This window comes from Colletotrichum paranaense, assembly GCF_030867605.1.
Source record: "Colletotrichum paranaense strain IMI 384185 chromosome Unknown Scaffold_13.1, whole genome shotgun sequence".
Classification (NCBI taxonomy): Eukaryota; Fungi; Ascomycota; class Sordariomycetes; order Glomerellales; family Glomerellaceae; genus Colletotrichum; species Colletotrichum paranaense.
In genome coordinates this window covers 692,575-713,102 of record NW_026848971.1, presented here as the reverse complement: position 1 = coordinate 713,102, position 20,528 = coordinate 692,575, and the positions used below count along the sequence as shown (strand labels likewise).

At 53.5% G+C, this 20,528-nt stretch overlaps 7 protein-coding genes across 7 annotated transcripts; 2 read left to right on the top strand and 5 right to left on the bottom strand.

The window, feature by feature from the left end:
* Nucleotides 1–207: 207 nt before the first annotated feature.
* CPAR01_13698 (arrestin domain-containing protein) lies at nucleotides 208–3,020 on the bottom strand (the record flags this gene model as incomplete). The annotated part of the gene is made up of 2 exons (XM_060497950.1): nucleotides 208–1,011; nucleotides 1,068–3,020. The coding sequence occupies 2 exons, from the start codon at nucleotides 3,018–3,020 to the stop codon at nucleotides 208–210; spliced, it is 2,757 nt and encodes a 918-aa protein (XP_060343418.1).
* A 2,219-nt stretch (nucleotides 3,021–5,239) lies between these two features.
* CPAR01_13697 (uncharacterized protein) lies at nucleotides 5,240–5,497 on the bottom strand (the record flags this gene model as incomplete). Its single annotated transcript, XM_060497949.1, has 1 exon — nucleotides 5,240–5,497. One exon carries the CDS (start codon nucleotides 5,495–5,497, stop codon nucleotides 5,240–5,242), a length of 258 nt encoding a protein of 85 aa, XP_060343417.1.
* A 5,637-nt stretch (nucleotides 5,498–11,134) lies between these two features.
* On the top strand, nucleotides 11,135–11,555 carry CPAR01_13696 (uncharacterized protein; the record flags this gene model as incomplete). The annotated part of the gene is made up of 2 exons (XM_060497948.1): nucleotides 11,135–11,199; nucleotides 11,351–11,555. 2 exons carry the CDS (start codon nucleotides 11,135–11,137, stop codon nucleotides 11,553–11,555), a joined length of 270 nt encoding a protein of 89 aa, XP_060343416.1.
* Nucleotides 11,556–13,482: 1,927 nt separating this feature from the next.
* CPAR01_13695 (NUDIX domain-containing protein) lies at nucleotides 13,483–14,127 on the bottom strand (the record flags this gene model as incomplete). The annotated part of the gene is made up of 1 exon (XM_060497947.1): nucleotides 13,483–14,127. The coding sequence occupies one exon, from the start codon at nucleotides 14,125–14,127 to the stop codon at nucleotides 13,483–13,485; it is 645 nt and encodes a 214-aa protein (XP_060343415.1).
* A 1,044-nt stretch (nucleotides 14,128–15,171) lies between these two features.
* CPAR01_13694 (uncharacterized protein) lies at nucleotides 15,172–15,864 on the bottom strand (the record flags this gene model as incomplete). Its single annotated transcript, XM_060497946.1, has 1 exon — nucleotides 15,172–15,864. One exon carries the CDS (start codon nucleotides 15,862–15,864, stop codon nucleotides 15,172–15,174), a length of 693 nt encoding a protein of 230 aa, XP_060343414.1.
* A 1,019-nt stretch (nucleotides 15,865–16,883) lies between these two features.
* Nucleotides 16,884–18,654, bottom strand: CPAR01_13693 (uncharacterized protein; the record flags this gene model as incomplete). Its single annotated transcript, XM_060497945.1, has 2 exons — nucleotides 16,884–18,071; nucleotides 18,286–18,654. The coding sequence occupies 2 exons, from the start codon at nucleotides 18,652–18,654 to the stop codon at nucleotides 16,884–16,886; spliced, it is 1,557 nt and encodes a 518-aa protein (XP_060343413.1).
* Nucleotides 18,655–19,644: 990 nt separating this feature from the next.
* Nucleotides 19,645–20,506, top strand: CPAR01_13692 (uncharacterized protein; the record flags this gene model as incomplete). The annotated part of the gene is made up of 2 exons (XM_060497944.1): nucleotides 19,645–20,153; nucleotides 20,209–20,506. The coding sequence occupies 2 exons, from the start codon at nucleotides 19,645–19,647 to the stop codon at nucleotides 20,504–20,506; spliced, it is 807 nt and encodes a 268-aa protein (XP_060343412.1).
* Nucleotides 20,507–20,528: the final 22 nt, after the last annotated feature.

Genomic DNA, 20,528 nt, shown 5'->3' with positions numbered 1-20,528 from the left:
ATTCCCCTTCGTGAATGCGCCGACCAATCCTGATGAGGATGCATTGGTAAGTAATTTTTGAGATGTCGTCTCGATGATCCATAGTCATGATGCAAAAGTAATTCGAATGTGTCCTCTCCAAGTCTTCATCGTCCAAGTTTCTCGTCTGATCATCTCATCTCCTCCAATTTGTGACAGTTCTTTTTCAGTCATATTACAGCATTATGTTCAGTTGATTTGCGGGTGGACACCATCCCTCCGCAAGTTTAAGTTGGGTAGAGCGTCCATTCTTAGTTCGACGGGAGGGCGCTGGATCTCCATACTGCGGCTGGGAGCGCGCCTGCCGCCGGGTGTGCGAGGGTGCGCCACGTTGACGCGCCCTCCACGCTCAGTGATGCGAGCCGGGCCCTCATCCGAGTCAGAGTCTTCCTCGGGTTCGTCGTAGCCGTAGTCAGCGAGACGAGCAAAGTAGTCTGCCATGCCGTCGACGCTCGGCGTGCCGACAATGACATCATACTGAGGTGGGGGCGTCTGCAGCGGAAGCTGGTCGTTCTCGGCGGGCGGCGGGGGCGTCTCAGCATCAAACGCAGGCGGGTTGTAGGACGGCACGCGCAGTAGGTGAATGGGTCGGGGATGTACGTCGGCGAGAGGGTCAACCGACGTTTGGGAGTTCGGCGGCGACGACCGGCCGGTACCGCCGGTTGTAGGTTGCGGTGAGGAGGGAAGGTGGGCGGCTTGTGGGGGCGCGGGAAGGTTACCAGGCGTCTCCATTACGGTGAGGGCGCCGGTTGAAAGATTGTTGGGTGAGCCCTCGGATGGACCAGAGATAGTGACAGCATCGGGGCAGCCGCAAGACGTGTGACGGCTTTGATTCAGGCCAACATCGGGGCCCGAGTACTCGGGAAGAGAGGTGTTGGCTTGGGTAGCGCGGCAGTTGAGTACCGTGAACGGTGAGTCGATGCTGATCTCAAAGTGTCGGCGTTTGGTACCGGTGGGATCCTCAGGGTCGAGGCGGGAAATCCGCATGACGATCTTAGGACGGCTGTTAGTTTTTGCGAGTAATCAAGTGGATTAAAAAAAAGACTTACCTTAATCCAGTGGTACACATTGACATTCTTCCAACTGCAATCGGGGTGCAAGCGCATCTCCTTGCTCTTTGTCATGGTCTCACAAGTCGGCAATTGAACGTTCATTTCAATTTCGGTGGACCCCCAGTAACTCTCCAGTCCAAGATCCAAGTCACCCAAGATGTTGTCTACTGGTTCGGGGAGAGGCTCGGGCATGACGCCGTGTCGAGAGGCATCGGCTGCGCGCCGCATAGCTGCAGATTCTCGGGCCTCCCGGCGCTGGCGGGGCGTGAGCTCACCACCATTGAGTACGCGAACATCCGACGACGCATAGGCAGGGTCTAATGGCTTGCCAGCAGTCTTCTCGAGCAGGAGAATCTTCCTACCCGGATCTTTACGGGTAACTCTACGGTCGTTGGTCCAGTATTCAATCGATTCGGTGACGAAAACCTTGAGTTTGTGAACCTGAACCTTGGCAAGCGGCGTGAGCTTAAAGGCGATCGGGATTTTGGTGCCCAAGGGAAATGATTTGCCCGAAATGATAATGTCGTAGTGGAGTTGATCCTCCCATTGCCTGCTAATTGAGATGGGTTCCGTCATTTCAAGCGAAAGCTGGTCTGGCACGCGGACGATGGCGACTTCCTTGGAACCGTGAAGATTGGGCTTGAAAGCGCCAGCTCGCTCAACAGTTGCCTGCAGCTCCCACTTCACCGAGCCATACTGAAGCTTAGTTGTCTCCAACTGATGGTGGTCGATGGGCAGCTCAAAGGTGTACTCATAAGTACCTGGGTAAAACACCTTGTAACCCTTTGCCTGGTTGCCGCTGGGGTTGTCGCCCTTGCCAAAGCTCCTCGACTGGTTTGACTGTAGAGACAGACGCTTCAGCTCCTTGGCGGTAAGACCCTGTCGGTTAGGCGGTATTGAGAGTAGCGAGGGCGACATCGAGTTGCGGGGAGAGCTGGAGGCGAGGTTGGTTGAAGAAGAATTCGTGGAGCTGTTCTTCAATGTGTAGACACACTGATTCCCGTACTCGGTCTCCCACCCGTCGTTTACGGCGTTGAAAAATGTCAAAACTTGCGTACGCAACGACTCCTCCTCATAGAGGTCGACTTTCAAGGGAGGAATTCCTTCGGGCCATTCAGTGCGAGCCTTTCCCACCAACTTCAAGCTCACACCCTTGATCTTGATGTTTTTCGTGACCTTCAATTGCAGCTTTCCGCGAAGGAGAGCTGTGCCGCCTTGTGAATGTTGTCTGTGGCCGTCGTGGTCGAACCCAGTCAGGAAAATGTTCGGTTCCGCCATCAAGATCGAGCAGCTGACGCCGCTGCCATGGGCGATTGGCTTGGGGATCTCGGTAACCATTGATGTTACGTTGCTCTTTGCGCTCCGTACCGACATCAAGCTGTTTCGCTGCCCGGGTGTGTTGTAAGTAGAGCTCATCAGAGGCGGCCGCAGGGCCTCGCTCATGGCGGCAGATCGTAGCGCCATTGTGTCTTCGTCCGGAACCACCAAGTCTACCTCACGATAGGTAGAGAGTCGATTGAGAATGCTCGCGGCTCTGCTGGGGGGTCTCGAAAGCGTGGGCCTGGAGAGTGTGGATGCGCGCGACGTAGAGCGACTCGGCACTTGTTTTTGAGAGAGGGAGAAGAACTGCTTGATGCTGAACTTCAATGACGTCTTGCCCAGCGCTGTTGTAGTTGGGGATACTGCTTTTGACGGTTTCCTCCTCTTGACAGGACGTTCTGGTTGTGGCCGTAATTCGTGGGGTACAAAGCCCGAGGGCCACGAAGTGATGTGTATTGATCGCGGTCTTACTTGGCGAGCACGGATGGGCGGCGTTGGTAGGCGATTTTGTTGTGTAGCGGGAGGATCGAGAAGATATCTGGGGCAATAGTAGACGCCGCCTCGGGTGGATGTGGGAATCCAGTTTTCCGTACGCCGAGATCGCTCCGAATCTGTCATGGTGGCCGGCATTGTTAGACACCACTGGTAGGAAAAAACATGTAGCGTGTGGCCGAGTGACAAAGAGTCCGGAATCACTCAGCCAGAAAATGGGCGCGATATGCAGAGTATGTATAAGAAATAGAAGAGAGAGGTTGAAGTTTAAGGTATGGAGTTTTAGAAAGGGCGTGTGCAAGGGAAGTTTCCTACGGTCAGAGACAATAGGAGAGTGGTCTGGGGTACTGGCCAGATTAGGTGCATGAGATGGTTCTATGCGCTGGCAAAAAGCAAGTGAGGGTATCCATAGGAAGAGGAGACGAGGATGTGTAGGTCGGGTCAAGGAGTGTCGGGCATCGAGGCGAGTTAGGGATGATGGGGGTTTGAGGTGGGATGCAGGGTTGCCCGTGATAATGTGCAGCGGTGATGGGACACGGCGCGGTGCGAGCACTTGCTGCACATGGAGAGACAGGCATGGGGCATAAGAAATGCGTCGTCTTGGTCTTGGGAGACAAGACTAACGGCCGGTAAGGCAAGGTAAAGAAAGGCGTATGGAGTATGGAAAGGTACAACGAGATGGAGATGGCGCTAGGCGGGACGGGCAGCCTCAGAATGTGAGGGAAAGGTACTAGAAGGAAAATGCAAGACGTACCGGTTGAGCAGCGTCAGAGTCAGGCGTGCATGCGATCAGTCAGTGACAAGAGCCGGGTGGAGGCTTAATCACATTCCACCCTCGGACCTCCTGAAGGAAAAGCAAGATCTCTGCGTCTTGTTTGGCGGGAGAAGAAAGTCTAGTTGCTAGGTACAACGGGAAGATCAGTACGGCATGCGGGTGCGGGTGCGGGATAAGGTGCGTGTGAGTGCGTGAGTGTGAGTGTGAGTGTGAGTGTGAGTGTGAGTGTGAGTGTGAGTGTGAGTGTGAGTGAGTGAGTGAGTGTGTGTGTGTTTGTACAGGAACAAGTAGCAGCCGTGGTGGGAGGAGGGAGGGAAGAGAGGTCAGAAGGAGGGGAGAAAGTGTGGGATAGACGAGAGCAAGGTGGGAACAAGCATCGAAAGTCTCCAATCGAAATTCAATTCTCATCCAGTCCCGGGGCGGCCAGGTCAAGTCGGCAAAGATACCGCAGGACACTCTCACAAGTCCGGACCAGTCAGGCTCCGTCCGTGTTGAATGGATGTCTCACGTTTTACCTTCTGACTGCCTCAGTAGAGTGAAGATGGGGAGCCCCGCGCGCAACGCCACTCGAACTGTTGAAGCCTGAGAGACCTGTGAAGGTACAGAAGGGAGGGGGGTGAGTGAGGATTCCGTGATTGCAGTGACTGGTGGGGGGAAAGAGCGATGAGATGGGCCAGAGAATCGATAATCGACGAGTGAGATGTTAACGACAGGGAAGATGTCGACAACGATGAGGGGTGTAGGATGGGGGAAGAAGGGAGAGGCAAGCGAGGGCGAGGCGAAGCGGTTAGAGTCGATGACCCGGGAACTGCCCCTGTTCAGGCGGGGGGAATATGGAGATGTGAAATGGTAGGCGAGAGCTAGAGAGTACCAGCAAGGCGAGCGAACAGCAAGAGAGGTACAGTTGAGCGGAGCGCACGTACGGTGAAGAGAAGTGTGTGAATATGAGAGTGATAGTGAGAGAATGAGAGGCGGAGAGGCGTGGGCAGGCAAGCCGGAAGACCAGGTACGGCAGGGTAAAGCGGTCGCGATGGTTCACTGCTGCGACGGTATCCCAACCTCAAAGTTCTGGATGCCGAATGGAAACAGTGGGAATTGGCTTTGTCGCGCAGCGTATCCAACGAAATAGTGGGATTGGTTGTGACGGTAGACTCAAGCAGCATGCAAGGATGCTGTCTGGCGGGGGAAGAGACTCTGCGACGCGGCCACGGTGAGTGGTGTGCGGTGTGTGCGGTGTGCGCCCTGTGTGTCCCCTCTTCCAAGGATGGGTAACTTGCGAGCTTGATTTGGGGCGGGAGGAGCAGGACGAGGGGGCCAAAGAAGGACGGATGGACTTCTTTTCCTTCTTCTGTTTGGCTCTGGCCTTCGCAAGAAAAGACGAAGCGACGGGGGGTATATTATGGGTTGAAATGAGATGGGACGTTTGGGAAGAGGGGAAGAAGGAAAATAGTGAATAAGGTAAAAGAGCAGGGCAGGGGGACGTAGGCAATAGGCATAGCTTACAATGGCGGACGAGGCGGGACGAGATGGAATTGAACGTCTGAGTGGCGTGGGCGATTAGTAGCGAATGTCTACGTAGGTTCTAACTGAAGGTATGTCGAGGTTTGTGGACTATTGCCCTCGGGTATAACGGGAGACGAAGGATAAGACGGGACGCTTGCGGAATTCCAATGCGATAGATGGCTCTGGTAGCTCGCGTGTGTGTGTAGGTAGTTGTAAGAGGAAGAAGAATATTATTTACAGACACCAGGAAAAGGACGGCACGCAGGATGAGCTGAGGTATTCGTAGCGCGGAACCGATGGAAGAGACGGCATTGGCAACCATGAAAGTTGGCGGCATGCGCAACTATTGCCTGCCAGACCTTCCTCGGTACGTATGGTGGTTTAAATCAACTAGGTAAGGTATCCATCCGTAAGTAGGCAGAGCCCAATCCGATCCAGTCCAATCCAGTGAGTGTGTGGGCAATTGGGAGCAGACTTTCTTCGTCTTCTTCCAAGCATCTGCAGGCCGGCCGGATGTTCAGGAAGTCCTTGCTCAGAGCTTGCGTGAACGGATGATCAACCTATGATGTATTCAAGGCCTTGGTATGACCCTGGTTGCTGCCTCTGAAATTGGGGTTTTTTTTGTTTTTTTTTTTCTTTCTCTTCAAATTTCCAGTGTACGCAGCTACTCGTTTCCAATAGAAGGGCAAGGGACTTCTGAATTGTGGCTCCGCACTGGGCCGGGCTCGGCTTTCCTGGCGCCTGGGCGGATACCAATTGTCTGGCGTCCTGCACTTGCAAAGTTGCATCTGCCCATGTCTTGCTGGAGATGTAGGGAGTGGTGTGGAACAGAGAGTGATGACGGTGTCAAAGTGAATGTCTCTCTCCTCTGCGTTGTGTGAGTAAGCAGTGGCTACGCATAGCCGGGGAAGACTGGGAATCCAGCCAAATGCGAGAGAGAAATGCAGATCAGCGTGGCGAGTGGTCGGCGTTGGTGGAGTTTGTATTCGTGGCAGTGTGGCTGGTGCTTGATAAGAGAGAGACAGACTCTACCGAATATTCGACAAACCAATGTGGGAGCAGCCTGCGTTCTACTCCGTACACATGCCAACTATCGGCAACTTGCATGTACATACCATCTTTACCTCCAGTCTGCCGCTTCACCAATAGCTCTTTGGCTCTTTCTCATATTTGACATGAAGCACGACGTATTCGGTACAGACAAGTGTGACAGTCTCGAATCCGTTTGGTCGCTCCCCAGGGCACACCTGGGATGTTGTCGAACCATGCCTTGCCGCCTGCTGTCTATCGGGACTCGTTGGCAAGCAAGACCTTGGCAGGTCTATGCGATGAGCCGCGATCCAAGGGCGTAGCCGCAAGCAATATCGGGCAATGATGCGCCGTATCATCCGTTGGCGAGTACATACTTCTCAATGTCGAAAAATAGAGCGATCCTCTTTTCCCCCGGCCGTTATTGTTGATATCCTTCTGGAAGATGAGAAGAAATGCTTCGGTAATCACTACGGCGGGTCAAGCTCGAGCACAGTCGTCACGACGTATCGTGCCGCGGCCACCAAAAGTCTCAATGTGCCGTGTCAGCGCGTCTATTGCGTCCTAGTGCCGTTGTAGTCTCAACTCTGTTCTGCCTCTTTTGACAGATCAACGTGATCTGGCACCAAATAAGTTAGGCGATGAGCAGATCCCCCCGTCTGCCGAGCTTCGGCATACGTGCCGGACTTTTTGCCCGCCAATTGACAAATGATCAAATGTTGGTTACTGAGCAACATTGCCCTGGCCATTTCGCAGATGTAGAACTGAGGCACCGACGAACGGCGAACGACAATTGCCGGAGCAATCCTTTTTTCCGTGTATATCGCGTACGCTGAAATTCAATGATTCCATATCCCAAGACTCGGCCCGCCATTCACAGCTGCGGAGCCACGGAGGCGCTGTGTGGTGTTTTCGCAGGTACGAATCCTTTGCCATTGTAGGTAGGGCAATGCCAAAACACGCGACTTGATGGGATGGCTGGACTCCTGGAGGCCTGGCATGAGTATCAAATGTCTCTGACTTTCAATGGATGGCCGCCGCGGCGCCGAGACTTCCAAGAAGTACAAGACCAAACCGCCGTAAACCCTGCGTGCCCTGGCTGTCCTGTGAGATCCCCACGCCACCCTCATTGGTCCTTTAGAGAGTCATGCGCTACACTCTCTTGGAAATCGCCATGTCCGAGTCATCTTGCGAGAATAATGGGTGTCGTCCCACTGAGATGCTTGATGGTCTGAAGGTTTGACACTTGACAGTTCGAAGAGTGTGTGTGAAATGATGGGATGCGGCGAAGGGCAACGCAACACATTACCGCATGCTCAGAGGTTGAAGGCAGGGTAGGTAAGTAGTTGTGACTCTGGAACTTTGATTGTTTGCCTGTGCACCAGTTCCCAACCGTGTGGCGCCAAACGGCCATGTTTCACTCGCACGCCCGTTTGCATCATGGCCTTCTCCATCTCCTATTCTCTCGCATTGAGACGCAATCTCTGCCATCTCAACTTTGGTGTTCCAAATTGTAGAATTCGGGCTGGCCAGGCTAACCTAGGGCTCATTGCATTGAGCCTAGTGGCTGGGGTGTCAACAGGGGGCCACGCAGCACAGAAAGTGCAGTCCAAGATCTTGACTGGCGCTGTTCCTTGGAAGAAAGCTGTTCCAAAGCAGGCCTAATCGGAAAAGAGGAGTACGTATGGCGGAAGGAGGGTCTTTTGGCTTCTCGACATGGGAAACCCCAGGGCAACAGTATGCCACGAACTGGCCAGCGAGTTGCGGGCGGTGAAAATTGCAGGGCTGACGATGACTGTTGAAAAAGGGTATCGAGGATATCCTGGCGGACTTAAGTGCGATCCTCCGCGATCTGTAGGCTCTTCGATTGGGGCCCAACGACGAGGCCTCGATGGAGCTCCTTATTGAGCTCGGATTGCTATGCTACAGTCTTTGTTCTGCGTACTCTCGCAATACTTTCGAACCCACGTATTATCAAGAGTTGCTGGCTCGCTCGAAAACTGTGAGTCCCTTACAGCAGCTACTACGGCGGCCGTTGAACGAAAATGCCAAGAGAACACTTGCGTAGTTCCGGGTTGGGAGGCAGCGAAAGATTCGCACCCGGCAGTGTGGGGAGGCGGAGATAGGGACAGTAAGCTTGTCAGCGCGCCAGGGCGGGCCGGTGCCTGATAGTCGACCCTAAAAAGGGACATGATGACGGCACCTTTTTTGCTGGGTGCAGCTGTCTGACATGGCAGCCAGTCAAGGGCCAGAGTCTTTAGAGCCACAGCATCCTGAGAGCGCCCGAGACAGGTATTTTGCGCGCAACTTGGTTGACAGACCTTTGCGAATTCGCAAGGGAGTGGTTGGCTATGACCTAACAGACCGCAGACGCATCACTGCAACAGAGTGCGAGTCAACCAAAGATGTGCGTGTAAGGCAGGTCTCGTGTCCGGGTCAGTCTGGCGAGGCCATCAGATCAAGGCACAGAGCAGCCTCAAGAGCCTTCCGAGAGAGGTGGTGGGCGGGTGAGTGCGAGCAGGCCTGCGGCAGGTTGGGTGACCATGGACGAAACAAGGCTCTAGCGCGAGATTTGGAGGTCGACAAGAAACAGTAGCGCGGTTATGCGGCATGCAGTTGGTTGTGAGTTGGTTGGGAGTACCGCAAGTAGCATAGCATGTGGTGTCTTGTGTCTTGTAAGTGCATGTGTAACCGTGTGAGGGGATGAGTCTGCAAGGTCGAGGTTGAGCTAGCAAGAGTCGAATAGATCATATTGTGAGCTGTGTTCCACTCCAGTGCCTCCGCCTGGGTTGTGCTGAGCTGGGCGGCGTCCACGCTGTGCCGTCGTGCTGTGCAAGCCGGGGAGGAAATCAAGGATAAGCCGACGCAAAGTGCGTCACTGCATTCACGGAGGATGCTGAGCAGAGTTCGGGCAAGGGGTCTGAGGGTTCGCGAGTGAACCGAAGCAGAATCCAGACGCGGATCCGAGCGAGGCTTCTTGGAATTGACTCGAAGTCATCGCATGGTTCGAGTTCGTTTTCTCGGCTCCCCACGTGAAGTAGCAGGTAGGCACGGAGTAGAGTCTATCCATATCCCTCGTCTCCTCGAGAACGGACTTCAGAGGGCTTGGTAGGGCCGGAAGATCCACATTACCGGTCGGTCCTCTTCCGAAGCCGGTGAAAGAACAGAAGAAAAAAGTTAGCTGACAGATGCCTTTCGGGACTAAATGGAACCAAATACACACAATAGAGTGACGATGGGAGGGGGAAACACGGCAGAGCAACAAAATGCTGACTGATGACTGATGACCGAGGAATCATGAGCGAAAAGGGAAAGAAGCACATGGGGATTGAAAAACTCGACTGGGAAGGTGTGGGGAAGTCGGTATCCACAGTCCAGCTGGCTGCAGCCAATGCCACGAATGCAAGATCGAGGATCGACGCCACTGAGGTCATCAGCAGCTGGGGAGTGGGGCCGCGTGAGTCGCGGATTCGTAACTTCCTGCACCTTTGAGGAAGGTACGTGGGTACCTATGCGCCTGCAGCACTGTACCATGTAGATGCAGGCAGTTGTAGTGCAGGTTGCACGGCATCTTGCTCCTGCCCCGCGGGAGTGCCGGCCAGCCGCAATTGATTTCATCAAGAAAGAGGCAGGAAGCAATCAGCCACAGCTTCAAGTTGCAACAGGAAAGAAGCAGCAGTACGGCTGTACCTACCTTCGCAAAGCAGGTAAGAAGCACGGCAACACATTTCCGCATCGTCACTGCCACTATCAGGCGTACTGCAGTCCCAGGTCCTTCAGTAAAGCAAGGTACCTTCGCAATCTGGGCACCTAGGTGAGGTAGGCACAATCGATGCTCCTGCCACGCAGCCACAAGCACTTTGGCACTTCCGCATCCGTGACGCCTGCTGCATTGGACTCCGCGGAAAGCTCGCCGCAATGTGACGCTGCTGCTGTCATCTGCCATTCATTGTCATCCGCGATGATAACGCACCATCAGATTTCTCACTTCTCCCCAATTGGCAACGATGCATTGTCAATGTCAACCCACGTCCAATTGCGGCGGTCAAGCTCGAGTCGTCCCATATTGCCATCGGGCGGGCGTAAGAGACTACTGGGGATGGAGTACGGTTACGGTCCGTACAGACTACAGAGTATGTACAGTCTGAGTCGCCAAAAACAACAAACAAATCCAGCCGGTATTATTGCCATGGGTCACCAGCTATCAATCAAGGCACACGCAGAGTCGTATCCAAATCTTGGGACTGACGACCTACCCGAACTAGCTCACCGCAAATCTTCACGACAACAACAGCGAATCCCATCACCCATAGCCTCACCTCCCGTCAGTGTCACCCAGCACAAGGCGAACTAGTAGAATGGATATCCATCCGCCTCCACGAAGCAACTCGCCACAGCTTAGGTACCAAGTCGCCTGTCAAACTTATCAAGCCTCATCACGAAAGGACTGGAGCCTGAGATAGGTATTGTGATGGAGTCCAGTCCTTGGACGAAACTGAGACCAGCATGAAGAGATCGTGGATACTTACTACTGTGCCTCATAGATCCACAAAGTCCCTGGTTTTTTTTTTGGTTTTTTTTCGGCATGAGCCATCAAAGCTTTGCAGACCCCACGTCGTTCTTCAGTAGTTCGCTCTCCTTCTCCTTCGCGGGGTGTCTTGGATGTAGGCGCGCCGATCATGGCTTTTCAAACCCCGGCATGCCAATAACCAACTTCAGCGGAGCCCAATGAGCAGCCTCACCAACCATCCCACCACATCCACATTACAGGTACAGATACAGTCTACGAAAACCTACAGACGAATAATCCAGACTATTTCCACTCCACGGATCATCTTTCCTCTCCGGTTCTGCCTCCGACTGGGGATGTTGGGACTCACCGCCCAACGACCCCTCATTGCTCAAGTTCGAGACTCAGCTCTGTTTCCTTGCCGGCTTCCCCAAAATGGCAACGCCAAAGGCCACTTACTTTTGCGCTCGCCTCATTCGTGTCATCCGCTGCTCGTTTCTGTCAGATCTACGCCATGGAATCAACCTCTGTCAGCAATAGATTCCATCTCTTCGAGACCCCCCCCCCCTTGGCAATGATTCCGCCTCAATCATTGGGACCCTGCGCTAGGAACCTGACTAACTGTGCTAATTTTCCCCTACGCTGCTACAGGGTGGAGGAGGACAACGGTTTGGGCAGCCCTGATGATGGTATGCGTCGGGCATTGCCGATCATCGAAGTAGCGCCATTTCCACCTCTGAAGCTCAGGAGCTATGGAGCTGGCCTCAACAACGACGACACTACTACCTGTACACTACGCTCCACGCTATCACGACAGTTCTGCACCACCGAGCCTGAGCCGCAAATGACGAAGTAAATCCGCCACGAGCGCTGTCCGGGCCGTGTAAGGCTCTTAGTGGGCTGTCTGCAGAGGTCTAGACCCGTGCCCCCGGAGCTCCGGCATGACCGGTGTGCCCGCTTGGGATTCGCACTTTGAGGCTTCTGAGCTCCATCAAGTCATGTCTGAAGCTCGTTTGACGCGGTACGCTGCTACCAGGCTACGGTCCTAAGCACCTTGAATCAAGTCCAGCGACCAAGCCGCTATCGCGTTCGGCATGATATTGACAAGCCATCGCCTCCAGTGGAACGCCCTACTAGGGAATTCAAATTGCCGCCAAACTATTGTTGCTCCACGTTCAAACAAGATGCATTCATTAGATCGGCAGAGGCCTCAAAGCCCCAAAGCCTTTGCTTCGCTTTACCTTGCTCGCTTTGACCCTGGAGTGCACCCAGCCCACGAACTACCCCTGAGTCGAACAGGGCATCTGCCAAGTTTGTCAAGTCCTTCCTCTCGAACGTGCAGGCTTGCAGATGCATGCACTTTGGTACCTGAATCGCCGATGTTGCGAATTCTGCGCCTCAATCTACCGCCGGCGTCGGGCCGCAGTAGTGATCCCTCGGCCCATTGCACGCAGCAAAACGCTGTCTCGCTTCGGCTCCGCCCTGGCGCCGGCATCTCTCGCCCGAAGATCAGCACTTCATAGAAACACCATGGGCCGACGATCATGCCCAGGTTTGGGAGCATCGCGGGCTTCTTTTGATATTTCAAAAGTTGATGATCTTACGGGTAGGATCAGAGTGAACTTTGCAAGATGGCGAGAGCAATTCTTAGCACTCAAGGTAGGCAGCAGCTTATTGGCGATCGCTCCTGTAATTGCTTACTGAATTCCTCAACCCATCATCTTGGGAGTGGTTTGCGCTGATTGGCCTGGCAATTATGGCAAAAGCTCCGATTGCTCGCAAGACCCAGAAAGGATTCAGCCGCCACGTTGCGACCTTTCGTAAACATAAGGGTGTCGTTGGGGCGTCAGCTGACGCTCATGTATCCATGTTTGACATGAAGAAGGCCGTGATGACTTCTGAACCCCCACCTTTCACTATCATATCCTCGTATGTCAGCCGACACTGTTTATCAAGATATCGAGTATACCAGCTGCCACTTCATACCTCTGGGCTCTTCACAGTCCATCCAAGTAAAGCTATCTTACACCCAGAAGCTATTTGTCCCCTTGCCAGGCTGAAGTGCGCCAGATGCGCGGTCTGGCAGCCATGGTGAAGCTATCTCTACTCAGCCTTATGGAATGGTTGAACGCCGATGAAGGAAACTTTCAGTACGCTGCGCTTCTTTGGAGAACTTCTCTTTTCTCTTTCTGATTGCCCTCTATAAAGTATTGCATGTTGACCAGCGGCTGACACTCACCGGGGCTATGAAGCACAAGGCTGTTGTTTCTTATGGCGACAGTGGCCGTCGGGACCATATCTATCGTGAAGGGCCTTGGACTCCGGCAGGGGCGGGCTACTGAGCGGTACTCTGAACTGAGAGTCATGGTGTTGTGAGCATGAAGGATGTATGGGTGGGTTCGGCTTTGGTGTTATGTCTTGATTATTAGATGCCTAGGGATTACGGATGTATCAAGGCGATGATTGGCACAGATACATGAGAGCGAGTAATCCATCACGAAGGCAAGAACGCCATATTGGCTTATGGGAATGCATTTGAGTATCCAAACGGTATGCACACTCGAGTATCTTTCATTGATGAAATCATCATTATGGTTGTCTCCTTCGTCTCACGCAATGATATCCTGTCCTCTATGCCGGAGCAACACTAACTTCGTAATGGTGTCGATTCTTTCTGATCTTGCTCCAATAGCCTCATCTATCTCTATGGTTCCTCGTCCTCGTTGACATAAAGGACAACCGACCATTCTGTGCTCGACAACTCCTCACCAGCCATGAACCCTCTAGACCTCCTCTCTCCTCCTCCGGAACCCATCAAGAATCAACCTCGCCATCTGCCTATTCGTAATCGGAATCTCCCTCTCCCCAACCCTCTCCCTCCTCACCTCCTCCTCAGAAGCCCACACAAAATCACAATGCTCCTCCGGATCGATTCTCACCATCTCCTCCACCCCTTTCCCCCTATCACCGTCATCCCTCACCGTAACCTCAAACGCAAACCGACAAAACACCCTCGTCCCAGTCCGATTCGTAAACACGCTCCCTGGGTCCTTCCCCTCCCCCTCGCTTACGATTCTCACAATCTCCACGGCCTCGAGCCCAGCCTCCTCCCACAGCTCGCGCGCGCACGCTGCAAACAGGCTCACGTCCTCTAGGTCCGCTGCACCGCCGGGCGTCTCCCAGCGTAGGGGCATACTGTCGTGGGCGGCGCGCTGGAGGAGGAGGATTTTGTTGGTCGAGGGGGAGAAGACGAGGGCGCCTGTTGCGAGGCCGTCCCATGATTTGGAGTTTGCGGTGAGCCAAGTTGTCGCGGGGATGTTGTAGGGTTCTAGGGAGGGGGGGTAGGTGAGGTTGAACGCGGGTGGTGGTGGACGCGGTTGAGGTTGGGTTCGTGGTGGAGGTTGAGCGGTTTCGGGGTTGGATGCCATGGCGATGATGGTGTTCTTTGGTAACTTTTGTTTGCAAGGCTGTCTTTGCTGAGGATTGAGGCGAAATTCTGGTGACGTGATGTTGCTTCTATTCTTTTCCGGGCCAGATGAGGTGACGTTGAGTGAAGTCGAGTGAGGTTGTGCAACGTTGTGCGGGTGCGGAACGGAGCTTGTTTTGTGGGGGATTTTTGGTGTTCTTTCCCGGAGCGGTCCCAGTTTTGCGGCTGACGATGGCCGCCTTGCGGGCTGACTTGAGGGCGGACTCGCCGCTGGTGCCTGGGACGTGGAACGAAACTTCCGAGTTTCAAAATCCAATCGTTCAGAACATTTGAGAATGTCGAGTTAAGGGTAGGTGTTGGGCAGGCGTCAGAGTCGAAACTGCATTGAGTCAATTCCTCTTCAAGTCTTTTACGTGTCGCGATGCTGGAATTCTACCTCAACGGTCTTGAATGGTTGACGTTTTAGTGTGGTCTCCTTTTAAAAGAAACGCTTGGCATCATGATTTTCTTGTTTGAACAGTACCAGACGCTAGGTACTTGAAGGGCTAATTGAAGTTTGTTGATTCGCAAGACTTCCTTGCCTAGAGTACAGCATCAGATATGCGAGCGACCAACGAAAACTCCTTGAGGCAGACAGACAACTACACCAGAAGTTCATAGGAGGCACATCATACAAAGAGGAAGGCAAGTGCACCGAAGTGGTAATGTTGTTAGCTGCGCCTTGCTTGAAATGTACACGTGTTGATCATCTTGCTTCTTAGATCATGTGTCAATCTGCTCATCACATCTTCCTTGACTAAAAGCCTGCCTGAATATTCCCCTATGATTCCAGTCATAGCTCCAGGAAACTCAAGCCTTGCCGTTGATTCTTCTATCGCTCACTCTAGACCATGCACTGATGTCACAGTGGTGTCTATCACTCGACTTCGCCAACCTGAGGTATTCCAAGAACCACGGGTTCGTGAAAGGTCCCAAAGAAGGCCAGTTCCTCATTATGATCAAACCATAATGTAACTGTATCAACTCTCTTTAATTGATAGATATGTCACCACCGCCACTGACCACTAGTTGCAATTCGACCGGAACCTCCTTCCCATCTCTGAGATGGATCAGCGCCTTCACCTCGAGGAACCTCGACAGCGCCAGGTAGCCTCACCTCCCCCTCCCTCGCCTGTCCAGGACACAGAAGCACCGAAGTACCCTCTTCGATAGCAGACCCAGCAGCCGGATTCTCGCAACCTCCCCGAACGGCAGCCACCCGATCAGCAGGTCTCTCCTCCTGGCCGCGCACAGCAGCAGGAGGGTACACTCTCCCAACCTCACCACCACCATCACCACAACCGCCGGCGCCACCTACCTCCCACGCAACAGGCTCAACCAACTCCCCATCCATAGTCTCCTCCGCAACCTCCAAACCTCCTTCCTCACCTGGATGAAACTGGTTCGGCCGTGGGCAGCGCCGATGTCTCCCGCCACGACGCCTCTTTCTCCTCTTGCTCTCCATCCAGACGTCGTCCTTTGAGGGTCGGCTCTCGAGGTCTAGTTCTAGATATCGGGCGATCCTACCCATGATTCCGGTCGGCGTCTGGTTGGTCTTACCTTTTGGGTATACTAGGCATTCTTCGCCGCAGGGTATGTCGTGGGGTGAGTTGCGGGCTCGCCTCACTGTTCTTAGTCTGCCCCATGAGGGGTTTCCCTCGCGCTCTGTGGGTTGTGGGGGCTGCGGTGGTTCGTTCATGTGAGATGCAATCTATAGAGTCAATTTTAGCAATGGGTTTGTGGTGCTCTCGGAGGTTGGTTTGGGCGGGCTACTCCAGTCTGCAAGAAGGAGAGGCCAGCTTTTATAGCAACACTATCGTCAAGAGATTCACTGCCCAGAGCTTAACCTAATGGCAACGACCACCACATGTCACACATTCACTCGAGGCCACCGACTTCATTGACGAGATGTTGGCGTCTGATTTCTTTATGATAACCCTGCTTGCTATTGTGAGCCTTGCATGTCCATCTGGTAGCCGCAATCGCCATGACCCTTTCCCTTATGATTCCATTCTGAGCCCTGAATACCAATCCGTTCCGAAACTAAACCTGCGATGCCATCCGCAGATAAGCTAAGCTGTCTGTTAAAGGCGGGGGTAAAATGAAAACCGTGCTTCCCATGCAAGAAACCAATGCACAACTGCCACATGCTAGCCATGTGTATTAAAGTGCAGGTCTTGTGTAAGAAAAGGGAAGAGAAGAAATGCCGTGACTATTGAAAAAAAGAATTGTTGATGCCGAAAGGCGAGAGTCGAATGACGTAACCGATGAAGAAGGACCATTAATGCTTAATGGCATAAGTCGAATGTCGTACCACAGAAAAGGAGATTTCTTATGCCAACTTGATCGTTGTTGCCAAGTCGTGACCAAAGAGCAGTGATTGCGGAAAGGCCAAAATGAGCCGGGACCAAGACTCCAAGGAAATCTAGAGGGTACTTTGAAGCCTAGATAGAAGCTTTTTAAAGCAATCGGAACCTCCAAGACACCCAGAAGAACTGTTGCAAAGCTCAATGCGCTAGGAAAGCTCTTTTGACTTGTCGTAACGCCTTGCTGCCAAGCATGCATTAGTGCGAGTGGACATAATCAATGCGCTCATGGGAATCGTGGCTGCTCTTGCCTGAACAATCAGTCAGTGAAAGAAGTCAAGCATCAAAGACATTGGCATCAAGGACTTACCTGATCGGAAGATATCGAGAAAACTCAGCTCAGTGGGCACACTCAAGCATCCGGTGTTCCAAGAACATTCGCTCCGTGGTGCCGAAGAGGGGTGGGAGTTTGTGGAGTCTGGGGAGTCTGAAGATCCTCGTGACCTTCGGTTTCGTCGTTGGTCATGGTAATGCCATCGCGGGGATCCTCGCGACCGTCAACGGCGTTAGAAGCGCCATGAAGGGTGGGAGTATCAGGATCGTAAAGGTTGTCGGAGAGGCTGACAGTACCGCCATTAGGAGGGGCAGGGCCACCGGTGGTAGGCGTGTGAGGACTGTCTACATGGGGCATGTTGTTCTCATACAACTGTTGACCAGGGGAGTCGATGATCAGCCTGAAGATGTTGGTCTGACCAGGTATAAAGCCAGTGGCGTGCGGATTGGCAATGTTGTGATTGGGAACATGGGGAGGGGGCTGATGCTGCACCGGTTGTTGCGGCTGCGGTACAGGAGGCACGACTGTCGAAGTACCAGATCTGGCGTTCAGGGTACCTTCATCTTCCTCGTTGCCTTCAAGAGGGATGAACTCGATACCGCCACGAGAAGGAACCGGGGTGTGCCGAGGGACCAGATCATAGGGCGAGGTCGTTTGAATCGCTTGCTCGGGGTGAAAGACCTGCAAGAACTGCTCTTCCTTCCAATTCTCGTATACATGGTCCAGAGTCTTCTGCACACGCTCCGAAAGAGTAGGCATGATATCCGGGGCGTCATCAACGATCTTGTTGTATAAGGCAGCAAGCATGTCGGTGAGGATCTGGATACCCATAGTGGCGTCCTTTTCCTTGTCCTTCAGCTCCATGTTCTCGCTATGGAGACCAAGAAGTGTCCTGATGGCCTGGCGAAGCTCAGCTCGAAGAAGGCGGTTCTTAGTCCGAAGCCTGTCTCGATCTTGGTTCAGAGCCAGAGCCTGGCCTTGGATGTCTGCCATCTGCCGGAACAAGTTCTCGTTCTGGATGACTTTGTGCGATGCCACCTTCTCAAGTCGCAGAATCACGGCCCGGAGCCCCTCGTTCTCGTCAAAGGCAAGACCAGCGGTGCCAATGGCCTCCCTCAACTTCCCATTTTCGGCCTTGGTTCTTGCACTGTCTGCCTTGAGCTGAGCATTCTCAGCCTTCAGCCGAGCAATCTCGGCCTGAGTAGTCTGGAGCTGCTGCTCCATTTCTTCACAGCCGTCAGTGCCAAAGGGAGTGGTGGTGGTGGTCTGGAGGAAGAAAGAAGTCAGAATCAAAGGGGAGAGAAGGGGGCTTTATATAGATATTGGAGAGCTCCCAGGCAGCGCCAGATCAGTAAAGCAGGATCAGTAACTCAACATGAGATGGAATGAGGACATGAAGAAAGAGCCATTGTGGTTGTTCTCTCACGTCCAGTTACTGATTGGGGGATAGCAAGAAGGATATAAAAGGGAGGAGACTCACAGTGCTGGTGGTGGGCACAGCTTCACCACGATGGCCACTCTGGCCGCTGCTGTCAGCAGCACCAGCCGAAGCTGGGCCACTAACACCCCGGAGGCCACCCGGGGCGGCGATGGCAATGCCACCGCCAGCAGCGGCCTCAACCGCCGACGAGAACTTCGCCGGGATGGCATCCCGAGGGGCGCCACCCACGGCCACCGGGGCATTGCTGTGACTAGTGTCAGCAGCAAGAGGCTGTCCGGCGACCGCCGGCTGCCGGACCGTCCGCATATTCGCTGCGGCATGATCTTGGGGCGCTGGGGGGTGGGCGGCGGCGCCCGGCACAAAGGTCGAGGCGGTGGCCTTGTATGGGATGGTGTAGGGCGAAGACATTATGGATGATGATGCTGGAATTCCTAGTTAGAATGAAGCTTTGATCGGTACCTAGGAAACAGTTGGGAATACCTTCGTTGGTGGGCTTGTTTGGTTGATATAGCTGGGATTGGAAACTGGAAAGGTTGGTTGGATGGGGAAGAGAAAAAGTAGAAGAAGGGTGGAAGAAATCCGGGTAGGAGGGTAGGGAATTCAGTGTGTCCCTTCGTCCATAATAGGTCAACCGAGGGCGGTCAGAATATTTCTGGTATTTCACAACTGATCCTGAGGAAGCAGCGACTCATTAATATGAAGAGGGCTCTTTCCGCGAGGGCTTTCTCCGATAATCGACAGGATCATTGTTCCGGTGAGCAAAGTTCAACACCCCGAGAGCACCACAGGTTCTGCGCTCTGGAAACAAGTCAAATAGACGAACCGTTTTACTAGACGATTCACATGATCCTCATGTTTGGGATTGTGTTCCGCCGTTGTTTGATCCTACCTTACCAACACCAAAAGATGAAGAATTCCAGTCTTAAGATCTGGCCCAGACATTCGTCGGTGTATGAGGTGACTGGCATCGTCAAATCTAGAGACAACAACCGGAAGAGAGCATATAAAGACCGCAAAAATAACTGCAGTGATATAGAGAATTCTCGTCATTTCGGAAACTCGGAGGACATCAACTGCAACATCGGGAGTCTGTCGTCGACAATTCGAGATTACGCGGGGCCGTAGCGAGGTGAATTACGGCCCCACTACGGGAAGCCAAGAACGGCGCTAAAATCTTAGCGACGGATGCCCCAGGGCACAGGGGTAGGTCCCTTTCACCTGGCACCTAGAAACTTCTCTTCAAATGGAAGCTCCTTCCCAAGCTCCCTTCGGACCTTTGCTGTCGGGTCCGTGGGAGCAAGTCAAACATTGACTGCGTGCGAGCCTCGTCACAATTCTCTCTCGCAGACTTGGCGTCACCGAAACAGAGCCGCAAACGTCATTCTCTGGACCATCCCGATGGACCAGACGTCGCAGCAGGACAGCCCTCTGTCCATCGCGGCCAATGTCGCTGGAATCCTCACATTTGTTGTCGCTATTGTCGCAGCAGTGTACGTCAGAATCACATATCTGCGCAACAGCGACGACGAGTATTTCCGGGTCAAGGCCTCGCTGTCATGGTTCAAAACGGAATCCACGTGGCTATCAGATCTTGTTCGCACAGCCGGTGAAAGATCGGGAGGTCCCCATTCTCGCCAACCTGAATATCAGATGTACGCCTTTGTGATGGACGATTTGATTAAGCTGGAGAAACGGATCCTGGAACTGCTGGCCGAGGCCGAGACTAAGGCTGCGGGCCAAGACGCCGAGAATCAGGGTAAATGGACTCTCGTGCCCAAGAGTTGGAGCTTCACGACCAATGTGGCCATGGCTTGGCTGCCGGTCCGGACCAAAACGTTGGAGCTGGTCCGCCAGAGAGAAGCATTGACGGCCAGAGTGCAGTTCACGCAAATGAGCATGATTTCTTCGTAAGATACTTTTGCTGACGAGTTGTTGGTCGCTATTACTGATCATTTGTCGTAGTCGGATTCGAGATTTAGAATCGAGGACGACGTGGACGGAAGCCAAGGCTGAAGAGAGCTTTATTCGTATGGAGAATCAAATAACTGAGCAGAGAGCCCAGATCCATCAGCTGGAGGACCTCGTCTATCGTCTGATGCATCGGAGTCGACTCAGCCACGGTCCAGATTCACCGTTGGCCGATCCCGTTAGGTCGCGCCGATTATCCAGTCCCTCGCAACAGCTTCCAAGCGAGTTGACGAATCGAGGGCACCCCCGGCGGGCCAGTTCGCAGTCTACCCAGCGGTCGAGGTCCAAATAACGAGTCGTGAACCGCCTATTTA